The sequence below is a fragment of the Piliocolobus tephrosceles genome, chromosome 10, assembly GCF_002776525.5.
Source record: "Piliocolobus tephrosceles isolate RC106 chromosome 10, ASM277652v3, whole genome shotgun sequence".
NCBI classification, from domain to species: Eukaryota; Metazoa; Chordata; class Mammalia; order Primates; family Cercopithecidae; genus Piliocolobus; species Piliocolobus tephrosceles.
The window spans coordinates 42,016,634-42,034,152 of NC_045443.1; the positions used below are offsets into that span (position 1 = coordinate 42,016,634).

General features: G+C 38.6%; 1 protein-coding gene across 1 annotated transcript in view; it reads right to left on the reverse strand.

Annotated features, from left to right (window-relative positions):
- Positions 1-17,317, reverse strand: part of DBX2 (developing brain homeobox 2) — a 36,571-nt gene extending 19,254 nt beyond the window's left edge. The window contains exons 1-2 of the mRNA XM_023231166.1: positions 16,515-17,317; positions 2,246-2,341 (exon numbers count right to left, since the gene is read on the reverse strand). Of these exons, the coding sequence (XP_023086934.1) occupies positions 2,246-2,341; positions 16,515-16,917 (499 nt within the window). The 5' untranslated portion in view covers positions 16,918-17,317. The remainder of the gene's footprint in view (positions 1-2,245; positions 2,342-16,514) is intronic.
- Between the last annotated feature and the right edge of the window lie 202 nt (positions 17,318-17,519).

Genomic DNA, 17,519 nt, shown 5'->3' on the forward strand with positions numbered 1-17,519 from the left:
TCATTTTCTATCCTTGATTAGAGCTGCACTGATTTTCAGATTGTATATTTATTTTTAAGAAAAAGATAGACACAGGACTTCATAAACCTCTAGGGTTAAACACTATAATTTACAAGAGTTATGCAAAAGGCACAAAGTAGGAAAAACTGGGAAGCAGACGGAGAAAAATAAGACCTGCTTAAAGTAATTTTTCAAGCAGCAGAGAAGATAAAGTCATCTAGAAAATGTCTTTAGCATTACTCTTACATGCTCTATTTATTGAACTGGCCCAGCCTTTCTTTTCTATCTAGTAAACTGCCCAAACTTTGATAGCTTGAGACTCTTCAAATGTCCCTATAAAATAAGTACACACACACACACACACACACACACATGAATGTCTGTCCACCTGTTAAATGGAATTTTTTGTCCATTTCCACTTACCTGAACTGCCAGAGAGTTTCTGAAGTAAAAACCCAGTATCATATCATGATGAAATAACTGAAGCTAAGTGTGGGACCTCTTTTGATCTCCACTCCCGAAATCTAACACTGAAGACTTAATTCCACAGAGATGCCACCATGATACGGTACCAGATATTTGGGTTTTATGTCTCTACTCCAGAAGTCTTTTCCTGATACTCTCATATATGGTGATAAATGTCTCCTTAATTTGCACAAGAGTTTTCAATTGTCCTCATAGGAGACCACCTTGAAGGAGCGAGTAAAAGGTTTAGTCATGGTTTCTATTTTTCTGTTTGAATTCAATACATTCTAGTTAAATGGACAATTAATAGGTCACTTCCAAAATAGTCGTGTATCAGTCCTGGTTAATAAACAATCCCCACAATTGATAATGGGCCCTATGTATTCAGCAAGTCCCTGTATACACTCAGCTCGTCCACTAAATCCCTTTTCAGGTAGACAGGGTTATATGGGAAGATGAGCTAGAATGAGTCTATAAAAGTCAGTTTCATTCACTGCTTTATTTTTCAGTCAAGTGTTTTAAATGGTGTCCAGAAATTCACTTGGAATGTGAGACAGGAGAAAAGACTGACACACAGAGCCTCGCTTTATGACCATACAAAAGGGCAACTGACCCTTGCCCAAGCCTTTTCCATGTGAAATGGTTCCTAAAGTTCATCTGCAGAGTGAAAAATCGTGGTGAGGTCGCGTGTGGATGAGTCGAGTGAAAGTGACGATTGGTCACGGGTCTGTCACCCATTGTGGCCGGGTCTCAGCCATGTAAAGTGCTCTGTGGGAAAGTATCAGCCCCCTAAAGAGATGCTCAGAGCCTGCAGCTCATTAAACCGCTAGCATTTGCTGCCTCACTTGTCAGGAATTATTCTGTCGAGCAACTGCTTTCCTGAACCATTCCCAAGACACTTGCACAGAGGCAGCAGGGATCTGAATTCAACCGTGATGGGGTTCGGCACAGGAGCCTGACTCAACTCTTATTTCACTTTTCACCTGACAGAGCTGTTAAGCTGAATAAGTGTTTTCTCTTGGGCAGCTGAAAGAAATGCACCCCTCCACTGGATCTCTTTATCATAAACTCAAATTCCCTGCCTAGAGATTCTCATCTGACCCAGAAATCTCAAGACCAAGGGGAACTTTACTTTTATGCCTGTGTTTTTCCTTTGCCTGTGAGAGTGTGTGTGTGCACGCTGCGAGATTTCGAAAGTCTGTCATTCCCACTCCACCCCCAGACTCTACTAAAATTTTGCGTTTATAATGTTGGGAGAAAAGAGTTCTCTTGAAAATATTTCCAACAGTTCTAGTTGGTTACCTTCAAGATGCCAAAAAGGAGAGATTTATCTCCTCTCATGATCTTGACAATTTTAAATTATTCTCCATAGATACTTAGTGACTTTCTGTGTTATATTTTAAGCGGAATGGAAATTTTACACAGCACAACTTTTTCGCCTTCCTTCCTTTTCTTTTTTCTCTTCTTTAAAGGAGTGTTGCTACACATTTCAGAAAAGCCAAACCGGTCCCTCCGAGATCTTTTATATCAAATGGAAAACAAGTTGCTTTTGGTGATGTGTCGGCCCTGGGTTTCAATGCCATTAGAACTGCTCACAATTGCTCAGTGTGCTGAGGTTTGATAAATCTCTGGAAAGCTCCTGAATAGGATTGCTGTGATTTTTAGTGAGGAATTAGCTCATTGCCATTGCATTACCAATTAGTTTTCCAGAGCACATTAAATCCTGCAGCTTTCGTTTACAGAGTAACTGAGGCATTGCTGATGAAGCATAAAAACTTACTTGCAAAAGCAGTGGAGGATGCAGTGCGCCGACAGGACCCACCACAGCACGCCGAGTAGAATGGTGGGGCGCTCAGAAGAAAAGGTTTGGAAGGTGCTGCGGAGAAAGTATTGATCTCATTGATTAGCCATTTCTTTAAGACAATATTCAAAACTCCAGTTTCCTAAAAGTCATTGAGTAAATACTTTGCTTAGTTTTAATTTGTTTTGAAATTAAAGTTGTTGTAAAGTAGCCTTTGTCTGTCAAAGAGCATGCTAAATAATATCAAGATTTGAGAGGTGTGGTGGAAAGATGCAAAGAGACTATGAAACACCAAGCTTCTTAGATCATTTTCTGTGCCGTCATCATTGTAAACAGTAAACATCAAATATTCCTTTATTTAAAATACCCTAGAGCAACACTGTCCAAGAAAACTATCTGTGATTATTGGAAATGTCTACATCTGCATTGTTCAAAATGGTATCTGCTACCCACATATAGCTACTGTACACTTAAAATGTAGCTAATACAATGAATAACTGAATATTTAATCTAAATTCACTTATATTTAAATAGACTCATACGAATAGGGGTTACATTAAATAGCACAGCTCTAGATATCCTACTTACCAAGAAACGATTTAAATCTTATGTGCTTACATTTAATTTTTAAAGTTTATATCACTTTGCTTATTTCAGATGGTTCTTTGAAACATATAGTTAGTTGGATTCCAAAGTTGGTAAGAGTAAATTTACTGAGCGATTCCATAAGAAAAAGTGGTGTTTCTGAACACATTTACATGACTTAAAGTATCTGAGAATAATCCCATCTTATCTCAAGAGAAATCTAGTCACCCTGAAGATATATGTGTTTCTAGTATAGTGAGTTGCCGTGTAATTCTGCTCTGCATAGTTTTATTAAAATAATCTATTCATAAAATTTTCAGGAGAGACGCATGAACTATTTATTACTCCTGTGCAAAAGTATGAAAAAGAGACCCATTTTGGTGACTAAAAACTTCTAAAAAATTTTTTTGAAGTCTCATTAGTATAAGTTGTTCTATTAGTTTGACTATAAAACCATCATAGAAATGATGAATCATCCCCTTTGAATTTAACATTTTAAGCTAAACTCTGTTCCTCAGTAGATGACAACAGTTATAAAGGATAAAACATGAATAACTCCTCTCCATTACTGAGCACTTACTGTATGCCATGCTTTGGTTACGTGCCTTAGACACACCATGTCCTTTCATAGAATGTGTTTAATACAATATAACTGTAGGTGGAGATTGCCTAAAGTGGGCACTTGCCCATACCATGACACACTCAACAGAATGCCTAGCACATTCTAAACAGTCAAAACTTTTTTAGTAATTGAGCAAATGGTCTTCCAAACTCACAAACAGAAAACTTCCCTGGTCTTAGGGAAAGAATGAGAGTCAAGAATTAATCCTTCCCTTGCTTCCTGACCCATCCTAAAACATGGTGTCTTTCATAATTGATGACCTTGAAATCTAAAACATGACTTGAAAATAAATATTTTTATGATTCTCCTTTCATATTCAAGTGACAACTTCTTTCCTTTTCTTAATCACATTCAGTGAATATTGTTTCCATATGACTACATACCTTTTTGAAGAACACAGTAATTTCAGACTTGTATTTTAACTAACTGATAAGTTGTTTATGTTCATGTTTATTTTCACAATTTCTGTGAAGGATGTATCAAAATAAGTATAGTTCCCAATAAGAATTATTATACTATTTCAGGGTCCTGGGTGCTTTCAAATTGCAGATTAATCATAAATGCAGTTTTCTTCCTAGCACACAATGGGAAGTTGTTAACATTAATGCTTTTAGACTTTTTTAAATATTTGGGCTTTTAAAGAATCAAGTGTTTGTTTTAATGATCAATTAAATCAAGTGTTTGTTTCAAATGATCAATTAAATTCTTAGTGATAAATGTGGTTTACAGATGTCTGATCTTAATGCTGAATTTAACCAGAAAAACCATTTTAACTGAACAGTCTATTATATCGCTCCACATTACCCTATCTTAATATATAAAAGCTGTAATCAAAATGACAGTATCAAAATCTGTAATTGCAAAAAAATTAATCATAATCTATAGTAACAATTCTAGTTTTGACTAAAGAACTGGACTTCTTCACATTTTGTGACATGACAGGCTTGAAATTCTATTGTGTACAATTTTTCACCATTTTAAATCATCTTTTTGACACACATATTTACACATGAGTTTAAGTCAATTCCTGATTGCTATACACAAATACATCTTGTTTAAGCTTGTTTATGTGAAAATCACTGTAAAATTCCAATGAAGTGCTTTTTTTTTTTTATGTGTTCCTATTTTGACCTAAGTCAAATGCTAATCCAGTGAGCATGTGATTGCAGGAGCACTGAATGGTCTTAAGAAATCACCATTTAAAACAATGCAACAATGCACTGCATTGAAGGTATACATATATACATACCATATATATGTAGCACTTTTAACTTTAGTGAACCGTATACATTTTTTAAGTAATGACCAAAACAGGAAACTCAGCTTTGAAGAAAACAAAGTGACAAGTTGATAGATGTGCCATAAACCCTTAAGAACTACTTGGAAGGTGCTCTGAAAAAGGTAGAAAAGGTAATTTGATCCTATATAAAATGCATTTCAAACCTGATCAGTGCCATCTAGATGCAGTTGCTTAATCATTTATCATGTTAGAAATGATTAACTGTAGGCTCACTGAACAATATTTATAATGATAATATTTAAGGAGTACTTACTATATATCAGGCACTGGACTAGCTACAAATTTAACACATGCTATCTCATTGATTCATTAACATTCAACACATCTGAAATGTGATTATGACCTCTCACAGCAAATTAAAAGAAAAAAGGATGAGAAAAACAATAAAGATTTAATATAATAATTAATTACTAGCCATGAGAGATAGAGATTTCATGCACCATGACTCTGCCAGTTAGTTATTCAATAAGAGCTTGACCCTGGATAACTGACACATCTCCCAAGATTTCCATGAGAAAGAAAAAAAATGGCCTTTCCTCTGGAAAAATATATAAACAGGTCAGGTTCTACAGCATGATGTCAGTTTATATTAACACAACATCTTGAGACACTCAAAATTTCATATCCTACTGTGATGGTTAATACTGAGTGTCAACTTGATTAGATTGAAGGATGCAAAGTATTGATCCTGGGTCTGTCTGCGAGGGTGTTTCAAGGGAGATTAACATTTGAGTTAGTAGGCTGGGAAAGGCTGGGTGGGCACCATCTAATCAGCTGCCAGAACACCTAGAATATAAAGCAGACAGAAAAAAGTGAAAAGACTAGACTGGCCTAGCCTACCAGCCTACATCTTTCTCCCATGCTTCCTTCCCTCAAACATTGGACTCCAAGTTCTTCAGTTACGGAACTCGAACTGACTCTCCTTGCTCCTCAGCTTGCATACGTCCTATTGTGGGACCTTGTGATCTTGTGTTAATATTTAATAAACTCCCCTTTATATATATGCCTATATATCCTATGAGTTCTGTTCCTCTAGAGAACCCTGACTGATACACCTACCAATCAAGCTTCCAATTTCTGTGTGAAACTGTTATGAGTGACAAATAAAATGACTTAAAATTTTTGGAACTAAACTGGGGCCTGTCTGAATCCAAATGACTAAAATTATGTATTCAGAGAAAATTTCATGAACTTTCTGTATGACTTATTTGAAGATACAGATTCAAGATACCTTTTATTTTGCATGTTTATTCAAGATGGGAACTTCTAGTCAACCTAATGGTGAACTGGACTGATTTTTTTAACTTAGCTGACTAGATGGTTCTGTGATACAAGTATCCCATAGCCAAGCAAGGTTACAAGTTTAGCTACTGAGAAATTATTCTGTTTTCTAGAAAACAATATTTTTTAAAATTGTTTTTTGTTCTTTTCATTCTCCTTTAGTAAAGCAGAAGAACATCAGGAATCTAAATGGTGTGAAACCACATTCTTATTGGCAATACAAACTATGGTACTAACCGACTTGAACTGACATTTCGAAGGAAGAGTACTAAAGACCACTAATAAAACTTTCAAATAAATTTCAGGAGTCTACTGCATTTAAGAAGGATGAGGAGAAATAACAGAAAGTTCCAAAGTATCTTACTAAGGCAACCACTGGGGGAAAAAAAAACCCTCTTAGGAAAGAATGACAGGGAAGTAAATAATTAAGAATATTATTATAATAAATAATATTAATAGTTAATTAAAATTAATAATTAATGAATAATTAATTAAAACAATTTAATAATAAATAATAAATGATTACAAATAATAATGACAGAGAAGAAAATAATTCCAAAAGGATGGTTTTAATGACCTCCTTCACATGCCAGGTACATGGCCACTGAGAAGTTAAAAATCTAAACTTCCGACTTGCAAATAATACACAATTGAACAGACAGTCTATGGTGGGGTGGACCCAAAACAAGACTCCAAAGAACAGCAAACATCTGTCTTGAGTAGTTAGAACAAAGAAATATCAATTAGCTAATGAGGTTTGATTTATTTTAATACTTAGTACATCTGAAAGTAATTCATTCACGTGATCTAATTGCAAACCTTGCCTTCAATCACCAGGCATAACAAGTTAGGTAAATTCATCCTTTACCTTTCTGTTTATCAGAAAACAAGAGAAGCCCACATTTTTTGCCTCAAAGGTGTTTAAAAGACAGAAAAACAAAGGGTCTTAATGTTTTGATACAGCTCATGAGAAGATAAATTGAATGCAGTGTCTACTTGTTTGCTTCTGTCCTTTCAACTTAGGGCAAATAGTATGTATTGTCTGTTTGTCAACTGCTGAGCACTGTACTGTGTGCCAGGACTACAAAGATTGAAAAAGGAGTTTTCCTTCCTGGAGTAATTTATATTTTTAAATATTCTTTAACTTACAGATTTGGGTCTGCTGGTTAATGAAATGAAATGTAAATTTCTCAGTTACACCAAATTCAATTTTGTTCAGTGAAACCTGACACACTCCCCAAGGAAATGCAATCTAACAAAATTCATACTGTGCACATCCAAAGCCAGTGGTTCTCAATCCTGAATACACATTAGAATTGTCTGGGCTGCTTCTCAAAGATACAGATGCCTAGCCCCCACACCAATTCTTTTAAATCAGGCTGGCTAGGATTGGACACCGGCACAGCATTTTTTCACTTTGTAGGTGATTATAACATAGAGCAAGGATGAGACCGTGAAAAGAACTAAAACAACACCTGACACATCGTAGACAATCAATAAATGTTAGCCTCTCCTCTTGCCATTAGTATGACAATCAATAAATGTTAGCCTCTCCTCTTGCCATTAGTATATGATCTGAGATCAAGACTAAAACAGCATATAAAAAAGCAGTATTGCCTGTAATCCCAGCACTTTGGGAGGCCGAGGCAGGCGGATCACAAGGTCAGGAGATCAAGACCACGGTGAAACCCCGTCTCTACTAAAAATACAAAAAGTTAGTCGGGCACGGTGGCGGGCGCCTGTAGTCCCAGCGACTCGTGATTCAGAGGCAGGAGAATGGCGTGAACCCGGGAAGCGGAGCTTGCAGTGAGCTGAGATTGCCTCACTGCCCTTCAGCCTGGGCGACAGAGCGAGACTCCGCTTCAAAAAAAAAAGCAGTATTATCCAGACTTCTACTGAAATACAGAATAAAAACAAAAAGATATTTTAAGAAAGGCTTGTTCAAAGAACGCTTTAAGCAGAAGAAACATCTTAATCAGGGTCTTGATTTGGAAAGTACTTGGAAGGGCAAAAGAAGAGAATAAAACCATTCCAAAAAGAAAAGGTTGTAGGGACAAGGGAAAAGAGGCAAGGATGGTGTTAACACATGGAGCAGGTGAAGGAGACCAGCCTGGCTACTGGGACAAGGTTCAAGGGGTGAACATTAAGCAATGTGGCTAGAAGAGTTAAATGCAGTTGATGGAATGAAGGTCTTAAAGGCCAAACTAGGTAATTTCATTTAATCTGTAGTCAAATTGGATAATTTGGGTTCTCCTGAGTAGCTTGGTGACATGATGAAAACTACATTTGAGAAAAGTTCACCTGGCAGTGGTGGATGGGATGCAGTGGAATAAAGAAGGGCCAGGCTGGGCGCAGTGGCTCAAGCCTGTAATCCCAGCACTTTGGGAGGCCGAGATGGGCGGATCACGAGGTCAGGAGATCGAGACCATCCTGGCTAACACGGTGAAACCCCGTCTCTACTAAAAATATACAAAAAACTAGCCGGGTGTGGTGGTGGGCGCCTGTAGTCCCAGCTACTCGGGAGGCTGAGGCAGGAGAATGGCGTAAACCTGGGAGGCAGAGCTTGCAGTGAGCTGAGATCCGGCCACTGCACTCCAGCCTGGGCGACAGAGTGAGACTCCATCTCAAAAAAAAAAAAAAAAAAAAAAAGAAGGGCCAAAGGGAAAGCTGCTATGCAGTAACAACGTGCTGTAGCAACAGGTGATGATAAGCATTTGTGTGAACACTTCCAGCAACATCTTATCTATCTCACAACACCAACAAGTTGACAGGGTCTGGCTTCCCTCCAGCTGTGGGACACTAGTTCATTGTGACCATCACCGGTGCCCAGGGTCATCACCTCTGCTGCCTTACCCTCAGGGAGTCTCAATTAGACCGCTCTGAAAAAATGATCTAAACTTGAGGAGATTCCTTGCTCTTTTTATTATAAAGTCTATGTCACAGAAGAGAATACTACAAGCCTTTGTGAAGGCTCCCTGAGCTCCTGGCTATAGTACTCTGTGTGATTAATTCCTGCACTGGTCTACTCCAGCAGAAGATAGACCTAGCAGGAAATGCATCTGATACTGGTTATCTTGATTTCATCCTGGGACAGATTTTAAATGATCACAAATTATTTGGTACTCCTCCCACTGAGAGGTGGGGTCTATTTCTTCTTCCCTTGAATTTGGAATGGCCTTGGTGACTTGCTTAACCAAGAGATATGGCAGATAAGACATTCTGAAACTTCTACAACTAAGTCTTATGAAGTTCCAGAATGTCACTTCCAAGACTAAGTCATAAGAAACTACAAGACTTCATATGGCCTAGTGTTGGAAGTACCAGAATGTCCAAAGTTCCAAAGCCACATGGGTTTTTGGAATGTGTGCTCTTGGTGTTCTCCCTTTCAGAACCCAGCCACTCTGCTATAAAAAGGCCAAGAAACTTGGAGAGCCCAGGTATGAATGCTGCAATAAACAGCTCCACTTGAGCACCCAGTAAACAGATGGCATCAGTGCCAGCCATGTGAGTAGCCATCTTGGACATCCAGCCCAGTCAAACCTTCCCATGACTTTAGTCCCAGCTGACATCTAACATCACTCAAGAGTCTAAGTGAGAACCACCCAACTGAGCCCAGTCAACCCACAAAACTGTAAGAGAAAATAACAAATTGTTCTTTAAGCCACTGAGTTTTGGGATGGCTTCTTATACAACAATATCCCTTTTACCAACATTTTGCTTATGGTGAAATGGTGGGAAGGAGTCCTGCACATCTTTTCCTGTATCTTACCAGTGGGTTTTTAAGGTATGTGCTTTAAAGTCAAATGCCGAGTCTACCACTGTTCACATTTTGAAATGAAGAAAGAGAGGCTCCGTGAGGTTATATGAATTCCTTATGGTTACAGAATCAGTAATCTGAAGACCTTGAATCTAGACTTAAATACAGGAATGTTCAGAGAGCTATAGGTAGTTTTAAATTTAACCAATTTGCCATTTACACGTCGGAACAAGCACTGGCGTACTTATATTATAAAAAGCATGGTAGTAAATACTTTACGGTTTGTGAGCTACACAGTCTCCATTATGACTATTCAATAGAAAAGCAGCTATAGGAAATATGTAAACAAATAGGTGTTATTCTGTTCTAGCTTTAAACAATCAGATGGTCTTTTTTGCTTCAGACCCGATATAACCACAAAACTTATTCAATACACCTAAACTCAATCCAGCCCTAGGTTATCTATTAAAAACTTGCCAGCAGTCACAGTTTTTATTCCTTTTGAATGTACATAAAATTTCTCAAAGAATGACTTATTAACTCCTTCCCATATTTTAATTTTTAAAATAATAGAGACAAAGTTTTAAAGAACAAGAAATTTTGAGTCTTTTCAAGAAGCCTTGTAGAAATCTATATATTGTATATTCTATTTCTGATGGTGCTTAGAGTTAACAAAAAATTAAGGTTGTTATGGCATGGTCCCTGAACATGTGAAAGAAAAGTGAAAAACCTGGTTCATCTGGGGAGTATTTATAAACAAGAAGGCATTAAAATAGTCAGCAATTTTTACAAAAAGACCCAAGTTTCTTTCTGTTTTCCTTTCCTTCTCCTGAATGCTTCGGTTCTAAAAGTCTAAAAACTCCTATAGGCTTTTTGATCTTTGACTTCAGAGAGAATTTTAGTACCTTAAGTTGACTGTTCACATACCTCACAAAACTGTGCCCCTGAAATATTCTCAACTAATAGCTGGTTGACAAAATGAATAATGCTATTAAAAACGAAATCAGCTAGGGTAACTTTATATAGAGTGATGAATCACTCAGCATTGCCAAGTTAAGTATTGACTGGAGGCTAAAAAGAATGAGAGAGAGAGATTTCATTAAAAGTGGAAACATTACTGAAAGTAAAATAAAATATTTTGGAATAAAATACAAGGGCCTGGTAAGTATGTTATATGTTAAGGCAAAAATCCAATTTCTTACTAAGAGAGTATAAAATAGAAACATGATCTAATGAAGTCTAAAATGAGGATTCTAACAAGCATTCCTAGATAAAAATCATAGTTTCATTTTACGACTTGCCTTTTTATTCCTGACAGACTCCAGGTGTATTTGAATGAAAACTTAGTTACTTAAACTGACTTAAAACTTGTGTCCTTTCATTGTACATATAAAGAAAAACTATTGTAATTAAGAAAAACTTTACTTAAAGCTTCTTCTAACCGAAAATTAAATAGACAAACACTATATTAAGGGTTGCAAAGCAAGATCCTCAAAAGATCTTCGCATTTAACGCCCACCCTAATATAAGCACACTTTCTTTAAATAGTTTAAATAACAATTTCATTTCTGTATAAACTTTCATAGCAAAGAATCTCAAAGGATTTTATGAACACAATGATTAAACAGAAATTATGCATGGATATTAGGTCCTTCACTTTTAAGTTGCTACCGTTTTTCTCATTGTTCAGCAGCAAATCTAACCATAAAATATCTTCTTACAGCAAAAAGACATCTAGTGGTCACCAAGAACAGGAAGGAGGTGGCACACCCAAAGAGGACTATCATGGAGTCTAAGCACAGCTTAGGTTCCAATATAAACCTTGGAAACACATCCATGGCAAACAAATATAAATAAAATCACCCTTGGCAATCCCTTTTTTTTTTTTTTTTTTTTTTTTTTTTTTGAGACAGAGTCTTGCTCTGTCACCCAGGCTGGAGTGCAGTGGTGCGATCTCGGCAATCCCTTTAAATTGCCCAAAACATATGGCATCCTTTCGACTTTATGTAGCGTAACCCTGAACACTCTAAATTCTATGTTTAATTCTACGTAAGTCCATACGTAGATTTACGGGCATTCAAACCATCGTACCTCTTAAAATAACCCTCAAATCCCTAAAGGAAGGGAGCTAAGTGGAAAGTTCTAAAACATTCTTATTTGCCCTGCTCCATGTACTCCTGTTTTACTATTAAACTTCAAGAGTTTCAGTTCATATTACCGGATTGAAATTTGCTTGTTGTTACAGCAAAGAAGAGAAGAGTAGCATGTGTTGGGGCAGAAGACAGATAGAGATATTGGTTCTAATAGTCTCTTTTATTTTATCCACTGCAAGAACTTCTCCTTGAACCTGAGGGTGTTTATTAACTTAGGGACCACAGAGCTGATTACTCACGAACTAGGTACAAGTTATTAATATGTTAATTTTAAATAAAAAGGTATGTTGAGCAGATTACAGAAAAATATACAGACATAGAAAGAATATGGTTCTGGCATTCTCAAAAAATTCCACGAAAGGATGACTGGAGTGATGGCCTCAGCAAAGAACCACTAGCATGGGTCACATCACTATCCCATTCGGAATCCCCTTTTGTCATCCTGGTTCTGAATCAGCATCATCAACACTCAAAATTCTATGATTTTAATTTGTCAAAATGAATCTAAATAATAGTGTCAGCAACAGAAAGCTCAAACTCAGGCTTAAAAAATAAGGTCACAAAGTCTTTACTTAGACTGAAATCCCCACCTTAAGCACAAATCCCTTTTCTCCCTCCCCTAGGTGCCTAAAATGTAAGAGAGGACATTTTATTTCACACTTTCAGTGTATCTCAGTGGAGGAAAAAACTACCATTTGCAGCACCAGACATAAGTGTGAATAGTTCCAGACAGTCAACAATCAATGGGTAAACAGTACCTGGGATTGGGAGACAAACAAGAAAACTAGAGTGCACATTAAGTATTGATGGTCAGAAACAATCCTAACTGGATGCCAGAAAAAAAAAGTACTAATGCTCTTTTATTTCTTTACTACACAGAATGACTTACTTGGCAAAACTACTTTTTGCAGTTCAACTCACCTATCCAGAATGAACATTTGCTTTCCAGTCCTTTCATATGCAGCACAAGAATAGATTTAATAAACAATAAAGGAAATTATATTCAGGAAATTATTTTTATGTCAAACATTTTCTAAAATGCTTAAAATAACAAATGTTATTAATAAGCAAGACTATTTGTTCCACTTATTTTGAAGAGAACTGATGGCATAGCCACCAATTGGAAAACTGATGTCATTCTGTAGCCCGGAGAATTTAAATATTTTGGCATTTTACATTTTCAGGCCCTCTTTTATACACAAAGACATGAATATTTTTATCAGGCATAATATTTTCCAAATATTGTCACAAATAATGGCATAGGCAAACTTCTGAGGAAGGATGTCTGATAATCAGAGTTTACTCCAAAAACCTCCTGGTTTCCACTAATAAACTATAATAGATTCATGACATTTTTTCTTTTTTCAGATATAAGCCCTGCAGGAGAACCTATTTGCTATCCAGTATTGACCTAAATGTTCCCCTCCCTAGCCCTGAGTCCTTTGATTTTTAAAGTTTTAAAACTATTCTACATAAACAACTCGACAACATATAGCTATGGAGTGTGACTTTTCTTGCTGAAAATACTCAAACTTAACAATTTTCAGGGATGAAGCACTGACAACTCTACTTTCATCCATGAGCTGTAAATTTGTGTTACCGTGTTTAACTGTCACCACCTTTCAAATATATTTCATAACAAGAGGAAAGGGAAAGCTAATTTCTTCCATTATGGGCTGAGGTACAAAATCACAATTTGATTTATTATTGTGATACTATGTAATTGGTGATCCAGTTGGCCCTCATTATTTTCTTCTAGTCAATGAAAGACTAACCTAAGGTAGGAGTCTGAAGATCTGGAGTAATTTTTTCTCTTTCACAAGTTCATAGATGATTAAAGTGGTATTTTGGACAAAAACAAAATGAGCAAATGAAATAATCATTGAGAAAAACAACTGGAATCCCCATAGCCATCTCATTAGCTTATTAGGAGGATTAAGGGAGCTGTTTTGAAAATGGCTGCTAACCTATAAAGCAGTACAGAACATGGAATGTAAGCTCTACAAGGGCCGAGACAGTCATCTGTTTTGTTAACTGATTATGCCAATGGCCTAGAACAGAGCCTGATACATGGGAGACACTCAGTAAGCATGTGCTGAATGAATGAAATATATGGTATATTTAAAGTAGGTAACAAAAATAACGAAAAATAATGAAACAAAAATGCATGCAGAAGCAGAAATCCCGCAGTTAAACGGTGGTATATTTCACCAATGAACTTAGAAATAACTCTGGGGCTTTCTTATTCAAATTTAGATGTGGTGCACTCAACAAATTAAGGCTGGGAAAAAAGCGGGCAGTCAACATGCAGAAATTACTAAAATCAGATTTTGTGGTCCACTCCCAAGTTAGTGTCTAAAGGATCAGAACTGGTTGTTCGACAACATTTCAGAAAAATATAGTATTATCTTTATTATCTTCCCAAAAACTCCAACTCTTATGCTCTCCCCCAGAACACCAAATCACTATTTCATCCTCACCTAATTTCCACCTGATAGAAAAAAAAAATTGTTGGCACTCCATTATAATTTTATAATTGTACACTCCATAAAATAATTCCCACATTTGGTAAGGCAAGAATCTGTAATTTAAATAAAACTGGGGCAATGTTCAGAAAACTACATTCTTTATCCAATTATAAAAATAAATCAATATAAATTCTGGTTTTAAGCAGCATATTTTGGGGTCAAATTCATGAGACTTTAGTTCTCTTCTTTAGATGTTTTTCTAGTTTCAGAACCTAATGTTTTCTTTACAAGAATAATTTTTTAAAAAACAAAGGTTGTTTGTTCAAATGAAAATTAATCTCAACATCATCTCTTCAATGAGTATTGAATAAAATATTTGGAAAAACACATGCTTAAACTCTATTAGAATACTTCAAAAGGGAATAAAAATTCTTACAACCCTCGTAATTATTCCAAAAACATTGTTTGCAATTGGACAGTTTAATACGTGTACAAGAATGAATATGTTCTTGAATATAAAAAATGTAGTTATGAAAACTTGTAACCTTTAGTTGCAATATTTTGAAATAAATAAATAGATATGGTAAATTATTTTTGAGGGTTATTGAAATAACTGCACTTGACTTGCATTTATTTTATTTAAATGTAATCTGTAAAATCTGCAAAGGTTAAAATTAAATACCTTTTCATGGCTGAGACAATTACGATTAGAAACAGCGTAGGAATCCTTGAAAGATAACTTCTATCAACACAAACAAGCCACCAAAAGTTATGCAAATCAACAAATTTTCTGGAAAATGTTATTTTTATGAAATATAATTTATTAACTCTTGTCCAAGTGAACCTGCTTTATGCCTAATTTTTCTAATACTTCAAAAAGAACAGAGAGGCCCAAATTTCCATAAACTTTGCCTTAACTGTTTGTTCCTCTTTCAGGGTGCAAAAAAGGCTCCCTAGCATTTAGGTTTTACACTAAGTGAATGAGACCGGTGTTCATATAGTTACATTTGTTCCATTCTGTTAGTAACCATTTCAAACTGAAAGACTAGGACAGGTTCTAAACATGTTAAATTCTATAAAGCCATTAGCAATAAATTTGATCCGGCAGTTTGCTGGGACAATGGAAACTGCTGAAAAAGCGTCTGTTAGTCATTCTGGACAAACCCATCGGGATTAAAAGAATGAGTTAAGATCGTTTAAGGACGCAGCCAAAAAAAAAAAAAAAAAAATCCAATTGGATCTCAGTTTCTGAGTCTCTAAGAGGCTTTTTCCCTTTTATCACTGACAATTTCAGGGAGCCCCACATAAGCTTTAGCTAATATTTGACTAAATTGTCAGCATCCTTCTTCCCAGTCCCACTAGTTAGGTTTAATATGGTGATTAAAATAAACCCAAACTGCCCTTCTTTCGGTAAATTCTTATTTATTGGTGAACTTCCTATTCCAGTTGCCAATTCAGCTGTTTTTCAGCTCAGCACGAAAAAAAAGCCGGCCTTCATTTCTTTGCGCCTAATGTGATCCAAAATTTAAGAGTGGAGAAAGCCAGAACTTTGTGCAACTCTCCTTCCAAAGATCATTGCGCGCGTTCCTGACCTATCCCGACAATCCTAACAGTTTGAGTGGCAAAATCTCCCCAAGTTGGGCCGCGCAAAGCTCTCCTTGTCAATAACTTTTCTGAGAGCTGGTGTCGTGCAGCCCGGGGCACAAGAGCGGGCGGGTTAGAAACGTTGAACTTGGTGAAACCTCTTGAGACTGATACAGGCAGGCCGAAGAACCTTCAGAGTTTCCCAGTTAAGGCCAAAAACTTAAGGAGCCCTACCACCTGTTGAAAGAAGGGAACGGCAAGGAAGCTGGTGGAATGGAATGAGTGGGATGAGGCCAAAAAGAATCACAGAAAGTGGTGCGCCTCCGCCTGGGCCCCCGACTCCTAAAGTGGCATCTCCACTAAAGCTTGAAATGCTCCACGAAGGTGCCAAACCGGCGCTCCCCGGGCACAGTGCGCACCGCCGGCGCTGCCAGATCCCGGGACCGCCCGGCCCGGGGACACGGTCGCGGCTGGGGAGGGAGGGGAGAGCTGGCTCACCTGGCGCTGAAGGCTGGAAGGTACAGTCTCGGTCCCCCGGAGCCCGGCCCGGCAGCCTGGCACTGTCCATAGAGGGACTGAGCACTTGAAAAGCCCACCGCGTACCGTAGGGCGCCCCGGCGGGGCTAACTTGTTCGGCTGCGGGGCACAGCTTTAAGGGAACCGGGCTGGCGGGCAGGGGCCGCAGTTGCGCGCCGGCGGTGGCCAGGGCGGTCGCCGGGCCGTGGGGCGAGGGCGGCTGCAGCCCGGGCGTCGGGGCACCCCCGACCCGCAGCAAGTTCTCAATCAGGAAACTCTTGCCCAGGTTGCCAAAGCCGGGCGCAGCGGGGAGGTTGAGGAGCGCGGAGGAAGCCACCACGTCCCAGTACGCACCGGCGTGGGCTGCCACCGCGCTGGGGAGCATAGTGCGGCGACGGCTGGCCTGCTGCGCGCCCGCCTCTCGCCCGCGCGCGCCGCACCGCACAAGGAGCCGCAGCTTCTCGTCGCCGCCTGTCGCAGGGCGGGAGCGTGCCGAGCCGGGCGGGGAGAAGAGGCCGCCCGGGACGGCGGCGGGCTTGGAACGATATTATTTATTTGCGTTGGGCGTTTTTTTAAGGGATGGGAGGAGTGAGTGTGGGAGGGGGAAGCTGTGAGTTTCTCTGGCCGACGGCTTAGGCTCTGGGAGCGTCGGGGGGAGTCTTTCCCCCTCTCTATGCAGATCTGGACGGTTTTTTCTGGTTTGTTTTTTTTCTGAAAGGACTGAAGGTGTGTCCAGCCCATCCATTCATGTCACCAGTCCCACAAAGTGACAGACGCGGCCAACAATCAGGGCAGTGCTGTGGCAAGGGGAGGGGACTCGTAGTGGGAGGAGGTGGTCATGGAAGCGACGTGAATCGGGAGCGCTCGCCTCCTCCCCGCGGCCGTGCAGAGCCTTGGCACTCTCGCTGGAGCCCGCGCAATCCCCCAGGCGCGGGGTCAGGTGGACGCCGGCGTGGAGCGCCCGGAGGGCGGGGTGGGGGTGGGGGT